Source organism: Platalea leucorodia (genome assembly GCF_965183815.1).
Source record: "Platalea leucorodia genome assembly, chromosome: 21".
NCBI classification, from domain to species: Eukaryota; Metazoa; Chordata; class Aves; order Pelecaniformes; family Threskiornithidae; genus Platalea; species Platalea leucorodia.
The window spans coordinates 6,447,111-6,463,424 of NC_138843.1; the positions used below are offsets into that span (position 1 = coordinate 6,447,111).

The 16,314-nt window shown below is 61.9% G+C and overlaps 1 protein-coding gene across 1 annotated transcript; it reads left to right on the forward strand.

The window, feature by feature from the left end:
- Positions 1-7,154: 7,154 nt before the first annotated feature.
- On the forward strand, positions 7,155-15,062 carry ANGPTL4 (angiopoietin like 4; the record flags this gene model as incomplete). The annotated part of the gene is made up of 7 exons (XM_082331382.1): positions 7,155-7,688; positions 8,136-8,246; positions 8,740-8,872; positions 13,436-13,549; positions 13,636-13,731; positions 14,038-14,313; positions 14,881-15,062. The coding sequence occupies 7 exons, from the start codon at positions 7,155-7,157 to the stop codon at positions 15,060-15,062; spliced, it is 1,446 nt and encodes a 481-aa protein (XP_082187508.1).
- Positions 15,063-16,314: the final 1,252 nt, after the last annotated feature.

Sequence of the window (16,314 nt, forward strand, 5' to 3'; positions counted from 1 at the left end):
CAGGGATGGGGCTGCTGGGCGCTGGGGAGGGCTCGGATCTGCCCCGCAGGCGGTGAAATGCTCAGTGTAAGGAAAGTGAGAAGCAGCCGAGGCCACTGTCACAGGAGGGGAAAGTGCCAGGGCTAGACACGGGGCCAGCTCCCGCCTCCCAGCCCCCTGGATCCCCTGGGAATCTGGAGCCCCCCGCAGCCTGCCGGGCTCCCAGCCACCGCTGCCATTTCACCAGCGAGGCGGCTGGGGAAGGGGCTGCTGGAGCTTCTGGGGCTTTGGGGCATTTTCATCCGTTTCTTTGCAGGTTTTCACTGCAGTAAGCAGAAAGCAGTGGGTTTTTTCATCACCTAGTGCCGGCATGTCCTGGGGCGTGGGGTGCGAAAATCTGGCAAAATCCAGAAAAATCTTAGCTAAAGATTAAGATATATTTATATACCCTATTGGAAGATCTTCACGACAGAGAAAGCCTTGTTTTCGTCACTTCTTTTTGCCCCCCCGGCAGAGCCTGCGCCGTCCCTTCCCCTTACCTTCTTGACGTAACCTTCTGCAGCAGTAGGAAATACCGCCACTTCCCAGACGCATCCCGAGGCCGGTATTCCCGGACACCCTGTTACGTAGCTGAGTACACACTTTGGATGCAGCTGGCCAGGGGGGCTGAGAAATGTCACCTGGTGCCTTGAGGCACGGCCGTGCCTCTGCCTGTGCTTCGGCCACCGGAGCCGGACGGGGAGCCCTGCGTCACGTCGCCTTGGTCGTGAACGGAGCAGGAAGGCCAATGCTTTTCCCCCGCATTGGCTGGATGAGGAGTGTCTCCCCGGCATTCCCCCGTCTAAAGCTCCAGCCCTCTCCTATGGCTGTCGGGAGCCAGCAGGTCCTTTCCCGGGGGGAAAAGCAGCCATGGCCCCATGGGGACGCAGGGATGGGCAGGGAGTGTCCTGATGGGATGGGGACCTGCCCAGCGCCGGGGGAGAAGGGGATGGTAGGACACAACCTCCTGGGCAAAGCCAGAGATGAACGCAGCGTGCGGGAGAGCTCAGGAGGCCAAGCGGCACTTACCCGGCACTCACCCAGCAAGGTGTCGGAGAGGAGCGCCAGTCCCCGAGGGCCAGCGCGGCCACCTGTCCCGCACGTCCTGGGGTGGCTAAAAACATTCCCGGGCAGCGGAAACCCTGAGGTTTATCACACGGCGCAGCTAAAAAAGCCATTTGTGCTGCGTCAGGAGATCCAGCCGAGCCAGGAGGGACGAAGGGACTGCAGATGCACTCCCTCGGCTCTCTCCTTCCAGAGGCTCTGGGCATCTCCTCCCAGAAACAGTGAAGGAAATGAAAGGATGTTCAGAAAACATCTGGAGAAATCCCCTGTCACCCCCATGGCCATCAAAGGCCCTTCCAAAGCCGCTGTCTCTGTCATTAGCCAAAGGTTGCTAATAAAAGGGAAGCCACCATTTTCTTGTTGGGAAGGCAGAGGCTAGCGCTGGTTTCGGTGGTCCGGCCCTTCCTACACAGGCTCGGGGGCCAACTGAGTGTGCCAAGGGGCAGCCTCATCTCCTGGGGACCCGGAGCTCCCCGCACCGATACGCTGCAAGCCCAGGCAGCGAGAACCCCTAATTCGAAACGCATGTTGTTTAAATCGAGAGATGACTGTAAAAATAAGGGTCGGATTTCTCTGGCTGCCAAGCCTCCCACGTTAACCCAAGCCCTCCGGTTTCCTGCCTTCTGGCATGTGTGACCTTCCGCACAGTAACCCCGGCGCTCCCCGCGGAGCCCCAGGATGCCAGGAAGAATAAAGGGTAGCGAAGACTTGCATAACCTTCATCCAGCTCCGCCAGGAAAACAAGGAGGCTGCTTGGACCGAGAGTGTCGCGGGCCTTTTATGTCGGCTTTTCAAGTGTGAAAAGGGGCTTCCCTGCTCCGGGCTAATGGTGCCCGGGATCCTCCCTGGGTCAGAGGAACCCCAGGGTGGCTGTGACCCTCACACCATCCTCCAGAGCCCGGAGGGGACATTGCAGCCTGGGTACCGATGTCTTCTCCCCTCGCTTGGGCTGCCAGCGGTTTACCCAGCGCTGCCCTGGGCTGGCAGGGAAAGTGGCAGGAGAAAGGATGGGAACGGAGCCCGGGTGACACGGCTGAGCTCCGGATGCAGCTGGTCCTCACTGGGGGTGGACGCCTGCAACCAATTTTCCATGTTTCTGACTCACCCTGCTTGGAAATTTGTCTCTGCTCAAGAAGCAGCACCATTGAGAGCAGGAGCTCTTGCGAACTTGCTGACAGGGATGAGGGGGTGTCCCCAGCGCCGGGGAAGGACGAGGCTGGTCCTCAGGCAGCCCGTGCTGCCCTGCTGCCACCAGTCCCCTCGGGGCGGTGAGGGTTTGGGGTACAACCAACCTGGCCGCCGAGTAGGTCCGGGCAAGCTGCAGGAGCTGGGCCGGTCCCTCGCTGCCGTGCGCCGAGGCCAGGAGCCGCACAGCTCCTCTCCGGGGCAGGGAGTGCCGGGGTTTCTGGTCCAGCAAAGCTCGTGCTTGGGAAAAGCGGGAATAAGTGGCCGCAGCCTGTGGGGGTTCTAGCAGGCAGAACTGTTTCGCTAGCGGGGCTGGGCCCCGCGGGTGTGCAATAGATAAATCACTGCCAGGACCAGGTTTGAGCGGAGACCAAGGCGGATGGGGTGCCCGCTCCGACTGGGAATGCTGCCAGTGCCTGTCTGGGTGAGACGTGCTGCCGCGCTCAGCCAGGGGCCAGTAGGAAATCCCTGTTGGATGTCTCCCGACCTCCGCTGAATCAGAATAACCATTCCTCTGGAAAACCTAAATTTATCCCTGAAGCGGTGACGGTGTCATTCACATATGCCCTATTCCCCTCTCATTGGAGTCGGCCTTACGTTTGCCATTTCCAACAATAAGGCAAAGCTGTGAGCAACCTTCCTGTAAACCAGCATCTCCCCTGCCCCTCCGGTGACGTGAGCCCGGGGCCCAGCAGCTGCAGGAATTCATGCGAGTTCAGCCCGGGATGAACTTTCGCACAGTGACCCGCCGGGTCAGCGTGGGAAGGAGCGGGATGGAGACAGGCAGAGAACAAAGACACCCGTCGCAGCCCGCCCACTGGCAGCCTTCTGTGCGTGGGACGGCGGGACGGGGACGGGGATGGGGATGGGGACAGGGACAGCGATAGGGACGAGGATGGGGATAGGGATGGGGATGGGGATGGGATGGGGATGGGGTGAGGATGGGGTGGGGATGGGGATGGGGTGGGGATGGGGATGGGGATGGGGATGGGGATGGGGATGGGATGGGATGGGGATGGGGTGGGGATGGGGATGGGTGGGGATGGGGATTGGATGGGGATGGGGATGGGATGCGGAGAGATGTCCACAGAAAATAACTTCCTCTGGCGTCCGCTGTTCCCTCTCCAGGGGATGACCCCAGCCGGGGGATGACTCCAGGCGGGGGGACCCCGATGAAGCACACGGAGACCCAGGGGCAGCCCCGAGGGCCACCGTGCTTTGCTGCTCCCTGGGCTGCTCCGGTGTCCCAAAGGCCGCAGGGTCCGCTGGGCTGGGGCAGGGTCCTTGTGGGTCCCTCCCGGGGCTGCGCTCTGCTGTGCAGGGCGAAAGGTCCTTCCCGCCCGGAGCAAACCTCGGCCCTTCCCCAGCCCCAACCGAGCCTGGCAGTCAGAACCCATGGGGATTTTGGCCGCAGCCCTTTTCCACACAGGGCAGACCAGGGCTCCCTCTTGGCCCTGAGAGATGCCCTGAGGGCTCAATCCCCACCAGCCAGGCCATTTTAAGCTCTGTTTGAAGTTAAGTGCATCCAGCTCGGCAGAGAGCACCTTCCCAGTGACCCGTGGTCATTCACAGCCCGGGGCAACACAGGGCCTCGGAGGACTTTTCATTTGTGTACGTTAAAAATTCATATTTCTCAGGGCAAATTGGAGATGTCCCAATAGGAAAATACAGCCAAAGGAAAATGCATAAATCATGTGGCTTCTCAACAGGCCTCGGCTTCTTATATTACCTCTCTCCTGCCTCAGCACAAACACTGAAAATGCAGAAAATAACAAGTGGGAACACGTCTGCTTTGGCACCTGGCATAACCCCGTCATTTCCCAGGACAAGCTCCAGTGTTGGGTAACGGCAGGGCAGGGAGCGGAGCCGCACACAGAATTCATTTCGCCTGACGTCGTAACCCAGAGCAATAGTCAACACATGAAACTGTGCTTCTCTGCTTGTCCCAGTGTCCCCAGGGTTTGGGGTTTCCCAGTTCGGAGGGCTCTCGGGATGCTGGGTGCTCCAACCTCGGGCTCCGCAGGCACGGCTCCTGCCACCTCGCTCTCTCCTGGGGTGCCAAAAACTGGCAGGACCAAGATGAAAAGCAGAATTTTCATGTTTCTGGGGGGGACAACCTCATTTGGGAATTTTTGGCAGCGCTGTGGCTGCCCCTGCAGCACGCGGGGGGGGGGGGTGGGTACGGCGGCAGAGCCGTCCCTCGGGGGGGCAGATGTACAACATCTGGCGTGGCCTGGGGGGGCAGGGGGCCCAGGGCAGCCGGGTGCACCCCAAGGTGCCACGCAGGGACCCCAGGCCCCGCAGAGAAGCCTGACGCTCTCGCCCCGCCGGGGGGTGACCCCTCCCCATCCCCCCCATGCCCCAGCTCCCCTCCAGCACCCGCAGCAGGGTGAGCGCAGAGGGGCCCCAGACCTCAAAGGTCTGGAAAAAGCAAAGACCACAATTCACAGTTTTTTGTTGTTTCTTTTTCCCCTGCAGTGTTTCCTACCTAGAGTTTTTTCCTTCTTTTCCTTTTTCCTCACTTGAAAAATTCCTTCTGACCATGAAATAAAGGCGAAAGCACCCGCTGGCAGAGGGGCCCGGGGGCTCTCTGGACTCTGTGCCTGCTGAAATTTCCCAAATTCCTCCTTCCCCAGCTCCTACCTCTGTGACTCCTCCCTGCGCCGTTGCTGCTGGGTGCTTGCCCTGAGGCCTCTCACTCACCCTTTCCACGAGCAGCAGCCTGGGAAATGCTTGGAGACGGCTCAGGGCCAGAAGAACAAGAAACTGGCGGCTGCTATTGATTCCTGCAGGAGCCTCCTCCACCTCGGTACATAAACACCCCTCCACCAGCGAGGTGCTTCACTCCCAACAACGAGGAGTTTGTCCCCCCTAAAGGAAAAGATGGGAAACCCTGAATATTAGTTGCCTGCTTGGGCACAGGAAAATAAGCTTGGCTGATGGAAGTCTTGGGCGCACACGTTGTCGCTTCAGCAAGGCTGAGTGCCACGGGAGAGGCTGGGCTTAAAAGGCAGCTCTGCAAAACCGCAGTTAAATAGAGTATCAGATCTCAAATGCAGCAAAAAAATCCTCAGGGGAGAGGTGTGCGGGGTGGGAAAGCTGCTCCCGATGGCCACTGCCGTGGGCAAGCTCCCGTGCCACCACCCTGCCTGCACCCCAGGTGACACGGAGACTCCTGGAAGGGGAAACCCTGCTGCCGGGCGGTTTTGGACAAGACGAGAAGGCTTCTTCCCCCGGAGCGGCGGCAGTGGCAGCGCTGGGGTGGAGGCGGAAGCTGGGGGCTTCCATGGGGCTGGGCAGAGGGGAGCTCGGCACGAGCCCCCGCTGCGGCCCTGGTCCCACCGGGCCTCGCCACCAGCCTGACGCACGGGCAGCGTCCAGCAAGTGGGGGGAAGTGGGGATTCAGCCCCGAAAGACCGCGCGGATGGGAACGCAGCTCCCTGCTCAGGGATGCGCTTTGTAGAGGAGGGACCGAGCGCTGGGGTGGCGGGAGGAAACCCCCGGCGGGGCGGGAGCGGAGGGGCTCCGTCTGCTCCGATCTGAGAAGAGCCAAGAGTGGCTCCATCACAGAGTGTGAAATCCTTCATGGGGAGGAAAAGCTGAGACTGAAAATACCTTTAAGCCAGCAGAAAAAGGCGGGACAAGAGGGAAGAGCTGGTAACCGGAGTCCGAGACACTCACAATTGAAATAAGATGCACATTTTTCACAGGGGGATGATTGAAGCCTTTAGGGGGGAGGAATTCATCCTTGGCGCTCTTGGAGACTGGAGCATTTAGAGGAGAGAACGTCCTGCTCCCCCAGGTGCGCAGAGGAGCTGACCCCAAGGTGCACCCTCCCCAGGGCTGGCAGCACCCTGCGGGGCATCGCCTGGGAGCCCTGCACCTGCAGCGGACACCCGCGCCAGGACCAGAGCCACCCGGCAGAGCCCTGCACCCATGGCGGGCACCCACTCCGGGGCCCCCAGCACCCATTAGGGCATGGCCTGGGAGCCCTGCGCCTGTGGCATGCACCCAGCCTGAGGCCAGCAGCTCCCAGTGGAGCAGGGCCTGGGGAGAGGACACGGGTGCAGGCGCATGGGGGAGCAGCACCCATGGCTGGGGGCTCCGCGGGGCAGGGCTTGGTGGGGATGGGGCTCCGCAGGGCAGGGTGAGAGGCAGGGCAGCCAGCAGTGATGGGATGGGATGGGATGGGATGGGATGGGATGGGGATGGGGATGGGGATGCGGACGGGGACGAGGATGGGATGAGGATGGGGATGGGATGGGATTGGATGGGGATGGGGACGGGGATGGGATGGGATGGGGTTGGGGATGGGATGGGATGGGATGGGAATGGGGACGGAGATGGGATGGGATGGGGATGGGGATGGGGATGGGGATAGGATGGGGACGGGGATGGGATGGGGACAAGGATAGGGACAGGGATGGGGATGGGATGGGAATGGGGACAGGGACGGGGATGGGATGGGACGGGATGGGATGGGGATGGGAATGGGGATGGGGACAGGGATGGGAATGGGGATGGGGACGGGGATGGGAACAGGGATGGGGCTGGGAACGGGATGGGATGGGGATAGGGATGGGATGGGATGGGGCTGGGGCTGGGGACGTGGCTGGGGACGGGGTGCGAGGAGGGGCGCGGGCAGGGCTCAGCGGCGAGGGACCGAGGCGGCCCCGGGCGGGGGGGGGGCGGCCAGGGCTGGGAGCCGGGGCTGCCGCGGGCGGCGGGTGCGGGGCGGCCCGGGCCCGGGGCGGGCGAACAAAGCGGCGGGGCCGGGCGGGCGGGGAGGGGCCGGGCCCGGGGCCCTCCCCGCCGCGGTGCGCGGGCGGCCATAAAAGCGGGGGCGCGGCGGCGGCGGGGCGAGCGCTGGGAGGCGGCCGGGAGCCATGCAGCTCGCCGGGGCAGCGCTGCTGCTGTGCGCCGCCGCGGTGGCCGCGGGACCCGCACCACCGGCACCGGGACCCGCAGCCGGGCGGCCCGGCGCCGAGCGGCGGGCGGTGGCGGGGGGAGGCAAGGAGCGGCGGGCGCAGTTCGCCTCCTGGGACGAGGTGAACGTGATCGCCCACGGGCTACTGCAGCTCGGCCACGGCCTGAAGGAGCACGTGGACCGCACCAAGGGGCAGATGCGGGAGCTCGGCAGCCGCCTGAGCGCCCACAACAGCTCCATGGGGCGGCTGCTGCGGCAGGCGCGGGAGGCGCAGGAGCGGGGCGAGCGGCTGCGGGCCAGCGTGCGGGAGCTGGAGGGCCGCGGCCGGCAGCTCCTCAACCTCTCCGAGGCTCTGCGGCAGCGCCTGGAGGAGGTGGCGGCCGACAAAGCCGAGATCCAGGGGCGGCTGGAGCAGCTGGAGGGGCGCGTTCGGCAGGCGCTGCAGGCGCGGCCGGCCGGGAACCAGAGCGCCAGGGACCTGGGAGCGCTGCAGGTGAGCAGCGCCCGGGGGAGCCGCCCCGGTACCGGCAGCGCCGGGGGGAGCCGACCCGCCCGGGGGCACCGGGAGCCGCTGGGGGGAGGCGGGAGGGGTCCCTGCCTTCCCGGCAGCGGCCGCGGGGAGGGCGATGGGGACCGCGACCCTCCCGGGGCTGGAGGGGGCAGCTGTGGGGAGCAGCCCTCCCGGGGCACGGAGGGGTGGGGGGGACCCGACCCTCCCGGGGCACCGGGAGCAGCGGGTGGGGATCGGCCTCAGGAGAGCGGAGAGGGGGGACCTGGTGGTCCTGGGGACACCGGGAGCAGCCGTGGGGACCTGAAGGCACCGGGAGCAGCCGTGGGGACAGCCCTGCCGGGGGACTGGCCCACCTGGCTCCGTGCGGTACGTGCAGCACAGCCGGATCTCCCCGGAGCCGCGGGGTTCACCTGGCTCTTCCCCCCGCAGTCCCTGATGGATGCGCAGAACTTGCGGATCGAGGAGCTCTTGCAGAAGATCAAGCAGCAGCAGTACAAGCTGGACAAGCAGAATCTGCAGATTAAAAGCCTGCAAAGCAAGGTGAGCCCCTGTCCCGCTCTGCGGCCGTGGGACTGCAGCCTGGTCCTGCACACTGCAGGGACCCCGGCAGCCTGGCTGGCACAGCGCTGTGGTGGCAGGGGTGTCACCGTGGCTGTGCCACTGCTCCCTGGCTTAGGGGACCTACAGAGGCCCCGGTCCTTGAGCTGCAGGGTTGGTGCAAGGGTAGCAAACTGCAAGCTTCCCGAGGATTTGCATGGAGCAGTAAGAGGAATTGGCGTGTGGGAGCAGAGCCTCTCTGGGCTCTTCATTTGAGTTTATCTGCACAATAAATTTGTTAGCATGGGTACAAAACCTCCCAATTGTTTCGGGCTTTGCCAGCCTCGGGTATCTCCTGTTCCTCAAGGTTTCTAGGCAAGTTCAGCCCCAGCGCTGTCACAGGGGAGCGGCGGGCGCCTCGGCTGATCAGCTCCCCTGAGTCCTAGTGTTGAAAATGAGCTGAGAAAAAATCATTCTGACTGGTGCCTTTTTTTAGGTCAATCTACTGATCCCCTTACACCTGAAGGACAACAAGACGCAGTCTCCAAAGTGGAAGATGAACCTGAAGAAGAGCCTCAGCCTCACCAACCAGAGCCAGAACGCTAGCGGGGAGCCCGTGCTGACGCAGAGTGAGTATGTGCAGCCTGTGCTGCCCCGCTCCTCCGCGCCGGAGCAAACCTGCCGCGGTTGCAACCATTTGGAAACAAAAGGTTTGGTTGTCCTGAGTCAGGATGTGAGATTTGCTTGTAAAACCAGAGCTTGGGAGTTTGGCCAGACTGGGGGGATCTGCTGCACAGGCAGGATCCTAGCGTTCTGGATCAGTATTAGCCCAGCAGGAATTTAAGGATTTAAGAGGAATTTTTCTGCCTGATATTAAGAATGCAGCAGGGAGAGGAGAAATGCCACTAGCAGGTATTTGTCAAAGAGGATTGGTGGGTGGGGGGTGAATGCAGGAGGAACAGAGGATCTCTGCTCCTCACAGTTAACTCTCGGTCCCCTGCTCTCCCTTTGCCAGGCAGGGTCTGCTTCTCCGCCTGTCTGCTGGCGGAGGGGAGCTGAGGGAGCCCTCAACCACGAGAGGAGAGATGGATCCGTGTGCGTCCATCTCCCTTGGCTCATATTTAGGGCTCATACATGAAAGACAAATGCCTCAGCTAGCACTAGCCTTAGTGGAAGGCGCTGAGCTGCAGCGAACACCCAGGCGGTGAAAGCACTGGACACACAGCCCTGGAAGCGTGTACCGGAGCCGGCAAGGGGATGCTGCATCCGGAGCTCCTGGCTCTGCCTGGGGCATCCTCTCTGCCGGCACGGGGGCCGGAGGAGCTCCGGCAGAGCGAATGGCAGCAGGGCGGGCATCCCCAGCTGCGCTGCGTCCTGCAGTCTCCCTCCCGGAGAGGAACCGGTGTCCCCGCAGGGTTTGGCCAGGAGCAGCTGCTCTTGTGTTGTGTCAGCTAAATCATGGCACTGGCCCCATCCCTGCAGCTGTCTGGGGATGGCCAGGGTGAGCCAAAGAGAAAGCAGGCAGGGCGAGGATGCACGGGGAAATCCTGCCCAGGGCTTAACGCAGGGATAGCTATAGGAAAACATATGGTAACTTGTATGTGGAGCCCAGAGCTGGCACCGGTGCGCCTGAAAGCTGGGTGGGCAGAACAAAGAGCCGCAGAATCGATGCGGACAAGGAGAGAGATGGGACGCGGGGCTCCAAACTCCTCCTGGTGCTCGGCTCGGTGGGGCTGGCCAGCCTGCAGTGGGGCTACGTGAGGTCTCCCTAGGTCAGCACAGCACAGAAAACTGTCTCAAAACCTCTTCCCCCCCCGTGTTTTCCCAGCTCTGCTTGGTGACTTGCCCTCAGTAGTGTGTGTCACGGAATCCTGGAATCATTTGGGTTGGAAGGGACCTTTACAGGTCACCTGGTCCAACCAACCGGTCCGACCACCCGGCTCCGTGCTCAGGTTATGCTGATAGGGGCGTGCAGGGAGATGGGTTTGGGTCTTTGCCACTTACCGGTGGCAGAGGTGGGCTGTGCTGGCGGCTCTGCGCTGGCCGATGGGTGCTGGGTGCAGCAGCCCTTGTGGAGCATGGTGGGAGAGAGTGAGGGCCCACAGCCCCCGGGGGTGCGAGAGCTCAGCACCTTCTTGTGCCACACTGTCCCCGATGGGGAGACCCTGAGCATCCCCAGTGCCCTGGGCATCCCGATGCCCTCCCACCCAGCCCAGCTGCGAGCTCCCCCTTCTCGCCTAATCCCTGATGTTGATACCACTGACAGAAAACAAATTGGCTTCCTCTCATTAGCAAGTCGAGTGAGTTTTCTGGCAAATCTCAAAGCACGCAATATCTGGCAGGCCAGCCCCGTGCCCTCTGCCTGGGGAGGCTTGTGGCTGCTGTTAGAGCAGGCAAGCGTCGGGAAGGCTTGTGCCGGCGGCTCCCTGCCTATTGTCAGGCAGAGCCGCGGTGCCGGCACGGCCCTGGGGAACAGCGATGCACTCCACCAGCAGCCCTTTCAGAAAGACCCTTTTATTTGCATCCAGCGAGGGTGAGTTTTTTTCAGACCAGAGATGGCACGGGGCCAAGCATGTGAAAGTTGAAGGCTTGAAGCAGCCTGGAGAGGGAAAGGTTTAATCGCTTGCAGAAAGAGGATCACGTCTTTAGGCAGGCAGAGCCTGCGCTCCCTGGCAGCCGGCCGAGTAGGGGAAAGGTAGAGCCCCGCTCGCTCCCTCCCCGCGGCGCTGGGACTCCAAAATAATCGGGTTGGGTTGGGGAGGGTGAGGGGGAGGCGATGCAAACAGCTCCAGGCATGCCCTGCCATCTGCAAGAAAGGGTGTTTATCCCAGGTTGGTGACCTCCTGTCATGCCTGGAGCTCCTGGGGGGTAAATAGGGTGCCATGCCCGGGGCAGCTCCAGCCAGCCTTGTTGATTCTTCTGTCTTGTTTGGCTAAATAAAGAGGGAGGGAAAGGAAAACATCCAGAGCAGCCAGGAGGTCTTGTTGTTCTGCTGGTGCCATACGGATGTGCAACATGAACTGGAACTAACAAGTGTGTTCCTCAAACAAAAAGATTGAGCTGAGGCTGTTCAAGCAGCTGCCTCTCATTCAGCTGCGTGGAAGTCCCCGTTGCACCAGGAAAACGGGAGAGATGTGACTGCAGTGAGCATGGCCAGGGCCCAGGAAAAAATCAGACAGGGATAGAGCTGACTTCGGCATACTGGGGCTGCTGAGCATCCCCCAGGCACCGTCCTGCCGGTGCTGGGAGATCCGGTGGGAGGGGAGGCGAGGAGCTTGGCGAGGCCGAGCGAGCCCAGCAGCCTCCGGCACCTCCCTGCTGCCGCCCTTGTGAGCTGGGGTCCCGCGGCTGCGGGGTCAGGTTGTGGGTTTTCCTTCCCCTGAGCCTCGTTTGGCTTCCCTGGCTGCGCTCGCCTAGAAAGCGGGATGCTGGGGATGCACCCGGCCTCCCCGCAGCGCTGGGCGGCTTTGCATGGGTTTGATCTTTCGTGTAAAAAGCTTGCCCTCGATCCATGCGTGCACGGGCTTGGAGGAGGGCTCGGGGTCACACGCTTGTCCCATGGGGGCACCGATGGGCTTGGTGGCACCAGTGTGGCGCTGGCATCGGCCTGGGGGTGCGAGGTTCGCTGCCGGCAGCGCGAGTCCAGCCGCGCTGGCTGCGGGGCTGTCCCGCTGTGGGCCGTGGGAGATGGGCTGCCCGTGCCACGGAGGTGAAAGTTCACTGGGGGGGTCCGGTGTGGGGTGAAATGGGTGAAAGGTGGTGGCAGGTGTCACACTGCCGTCCCCTGGGTCCACCCTCCACTGACCTCTTCTCTAGCTGGGGCTCTGCTCTTTGCCCCAACACAACACTGGGGCTCCCCGGGCACCCAGCGAGGAGGAGGGCAGCGGGTGATGCCCCGCGGGGGCTGCTCTTGCCCTTGGCGGCTCTAAGGCCCCATTTTCCCCCTTCTGCCCCACGCCAAGCCCTGTGGCCGTGGGGGAGGCCCCTCTCCCCGCCGCTGCCCCGGAGCAGGGTGCCAGCCCCGACCCTGGGGGCAGCTACTGCAAGGGGCACCCCGCAGGGGGGCTGTGGGGGCGGTCAGCACCCGGGCACAGCCCGGGGCTTGTCTTTAGGTTTCTTAACCCGTCTGTCTTGGGGTCATGCTGGCAGCAGCTGTGAGCCACCACAAGCCATCCCACCCTCACGCGGGGAGAACAGACCCCCTTTGTCTGAGGGTGACGGGGGCACCTGTCCCGGCTGACAAAGAGCCCCTTGACTGCGCCGACAGCCCAGAGGCTGAAGTCCCCGCACATCCTCCTGCGGCCTTTTGACTCGGGTTTTGTAACAGGTTTCTCCCCCGCCTCTCTCCCCGAGCGCTGCGGGTGGTGGTTCCTGGATGGACTTTTATCGGCGCTGTTGAAACGGTGCTTTGCTGGCAGCTCTGGGCAAAGTCCCCGCAGGGGTGGAAGGAGAGGTGGGAGCCTGGCTGGCGTGGGGATGGAGGGGGGCAAGCTGGGGGGTGGCCTCACCCCGGGCAATCCACTCGTGCAATGAGCTGGGGCTCCCTGCGGTCCACCCACCCCTTCCCTGCCCCGGTCCATGTGTTGTGGGCAAAAGGGTCACCCCAGCCTGGCCCTGTGCCTGCTGGTGGCAGGTCGCCCAGTGGGATGTCTGGCTGGGGCCACCACGGTCGCTGGGAGCAAGAGGTCGTGTGCTGGATGCTCAGGTGCCTTCCTGATGTCAGGACTTGAGGTTTCTTTCTGCCCCTGAGGCCCTTTGAGACCGCCTCAGCCCTGGGGTGGGACGGGGATGCTTGGCCCTGCTTTGCCTCTGGCATCACCCCACCCCGAGTGGGCTGCTCCTGCCCGCCGCAGGCGCGGAGGGAGCTGGGAAGCTCTGTGGGTCTCTCCTCGACGGGGAGCCGTGCTCTCCAGCCTCGGTCACCCCAGCCTGGCCCAACGCCTGGCTTCTGCCTTGGACGGAAGCCCAAGGAGCGTGTTTGGATAAATGGGAAGATACGGGGTCACAGCGTTTAAAGATGCTGAAGTCAGGGGCCATCGTCTCCAGCGCGTGTCCGGAGCTGCGGCCACCGCTGTGCACAGCTGGCTGGGCTCGTGGCCAGGGCTGCAAGTGCTGGGGCCGTGGTAGGAGCAACCTGCTGAGGAAATGGGACTCGGGGCCATCTTCTCAATGGCCGTTTCCTTCCCCCGCAGAGCTCCCGGAGGATTGCCACCAGCTCTTCCTGGCCGGGCAGCAAAGCAGCGGCATTTTCCAAGTGCAGCCTGCAGGGTCTCAGCCCTTCAAAGTCTACTGCGACATGACCGCAGGTAAAGGAGCGGGGATGTCCCGTGGCCCTTTGTGCGGTGCTCTTGCAAATGGTAACCCCAAATGACCGCGTTTTCCCTGCCCGCAGAAGGTGGCTGGACAGTGATCCAGAGGCGCACAGATGGCTCTGTGGACTTTGACCAGCTCTGGGATGCCTACAAGAATGGCTTTGGAGACCTTCGTGGTAGGTGGATGATGGCATCTATCTTCTTATCGTGGGATAAGTGATATCTTAGCACAAGTTATTCCCCGTTGCTGGCCCCTGGAGATCTCTCTGTGCTAGATCACAGCGTTGGGCTGGGGGCGGGGGGAGGCACTGCTTGCAGAGCAAGAGTCCTTGGTCTTCTTGACTTGTCCTGCAGGTGCCAGACAGCGATTCAAATGCTGCGGTGCCCCGGGCTGTCCCTGTTTGCCTCTGGAGCCTGTGCACGTGTCTGCTTTGCACGGCATGTTTGTGTCCCTGCAGCCAATGCAATGCGTCTTGTTTCAGGTGACTTCTGGCTGGGCCTGGAGAAGATACATCACCTTGTCCAAGAGGGAAGATATGATCTCCTGATTGAGCTGGAAGACTGGGAGGGAAATTCCCAGGTGGTTCAGTTTGTCTTCAGCCTTGGTGGTGAGAGCACAGCCTACACACTCAACCTGCTGGGACCTCTGTCTGGAGAGCTGGAAAATGCCATTGGGGACTTCAGGCAGCTGCCCTTCTCCACTCGGGATCGCGACCACGACCTCAAAGCTGACACAAACTGTGCTAAACACCTCTCAGGTCAGTACGAGCTCTTCCTTCCCGGTGGCGTCCGCTTTCCCTTCAGCCCTCCGCTGTCTGGTGGCTGTGAGTGGGACAGTGACCCTGCGGGACTGGGCCCCTTCGGTGTTGAGCCTGGCTTGTCCCCTGCTTCCCTGGGAAAGCTGCGTCCTTGGGAGGAGCTGTGTAGGGAACCAGGAGGGAAGCTGAAACCAGGAGGGGTTCATGATTCAGGTCTTGGCCCAAGCATCTGTCCTTGTAACAGCTTTGCTGGCTGCCACCTTGCTTGGAAACCCTTCAAGCAAAGCAGAGGCCAGTCCCCAGGCCTGAGGCAGGGCTGCTGAAGGGTTTGAGGGGATTTTGCATGCCAGAAGGAGCAGCAGGGATTTGCAGACACATCCTAAAGTCACATAGGATCTGTGCAAAGGTTTCCCAGTGCATGGGACTCCTCAAGTGTGGAGGTGGTCTTGTAATGTCCTGAAGCCCTGGAAAAGTAGGGAAAAAGGGGGCAGCGGCTGCCTTGACCCTGGGTTTGTTTTCTGTCTGGAAGTGCTGTGGGTTAAAGCTGCCTCTGCGTTGCCTCGGTAGGTGGCTGGTGGTTCAGCACCTGTGGCCATGCCAACCTCAACGGGAAGTACTTCCGCTCCATCCCCCGCCAGAGGCACGAGCGCAAGCAGGGCATCTTCTGGAAGACATGGAAAGGCAGGTACTACCCGCTGAAGTCAACCACCATGAAAATTCAACCCGCAGCACTGGAAGCAGAGCCCTAAAGCTGCCACTTGAGACTTGACCTCTGCGGAGCACAGACCTGAGCTCCATCACTTGGTGTTTACAGAAAACAAACCCACCCTCCCTGGGAAGTCCCCCAAGGAACATTTCTCTTGGTTAGCAGCCCTTTAGTGGCACGGCACAGCCCCTCGCTAGGAGTAAAACAGCTCCATGTTGCTGAAATCCCTGGATGGGAGCTCCCAAACCAGAGGAGGAGCCACCAGCAGGGAGATCCACATCCAGAGCATGCACAAGGGTCTTCCAACCTGCCACGTGCTGCTGCAGCAAGTTCAAGTTGTCTGGTGCTTTCTGTCCTGTCTGAACACTTCTGTGCTGGTTTTGATGAGCTGGGGCCGGGGGGGAGGGGAGCATGTGAAGGGTTTTTGCTACCTTGGACCCAAGCGTTGGGTACGGAGCCTCGCTGTGTCCTGTCTCTCACTGCTGTTCCCAAATAACGTCCTATATACCCTCCTGCGAAAGGCCCTGGAGCCTCCTTCCCCGGCTGGTGCCGTGGGGCAGTGAGCCTCGGGCAGCTCCATCTGCGCAGCCCCTGCTCCGGTGACTTCAGCCCGCTGAGAACATGGGTTTTGATGGGGAGGCTGAAGGACACCCTATGCAGAAGGGGACCTCAGGCTCACTTTGCTTCCCTGGCCCCCCCAGCTTCGAAGCCTGGTATTTCTGGCTGGGCTGGAATTTGCCAGGAGCTGGGGAAACCGCTTCCAGCTCCAGGAGACGATGGGTGGGATCCTGCAGCCAGTTGCACGAGGGCCAGATCCTGGAGGGCTGAGTCTTAAGCTCTGCCTGGAGCCTACCCGTGTTGCTGGGGGTGGTTAGGACAAGCACTAGGACAGCACAGGTACAGAGCAGTGAGTGTCCCTGGGCAGGACCAGCCCTGCTGTCAGCTGTAAACCCCCCTGAAGCCTGGAGGGCTGCCTTCTCCCAACATACTCCCCGTACTTTGCAGAGCGAATAGCACCAGCCCATGTGCGTGCCCCAAAACTTGCTCTAAAGGGCCAGGGGACAACAGGGTTTCTCTGCAAGAGCCGCACCGCCCTGTCGGGTGCCTACCTTGACGTACAGCCTCTGCCTTTGGGGTGGGTGTCTGGGGAGAGGTGGGCAAACCAGGTCCCCAAAAACTGTTACGGGCCCAGCTGTTGTCTTGGGGCTTCCCAAGCATCCCACCCTATTGAAGTCATATTGACTACTGTGCTAGAGCTCCTAGCTGCTAAATATTGTAAATAGTCGTTTGTAGGA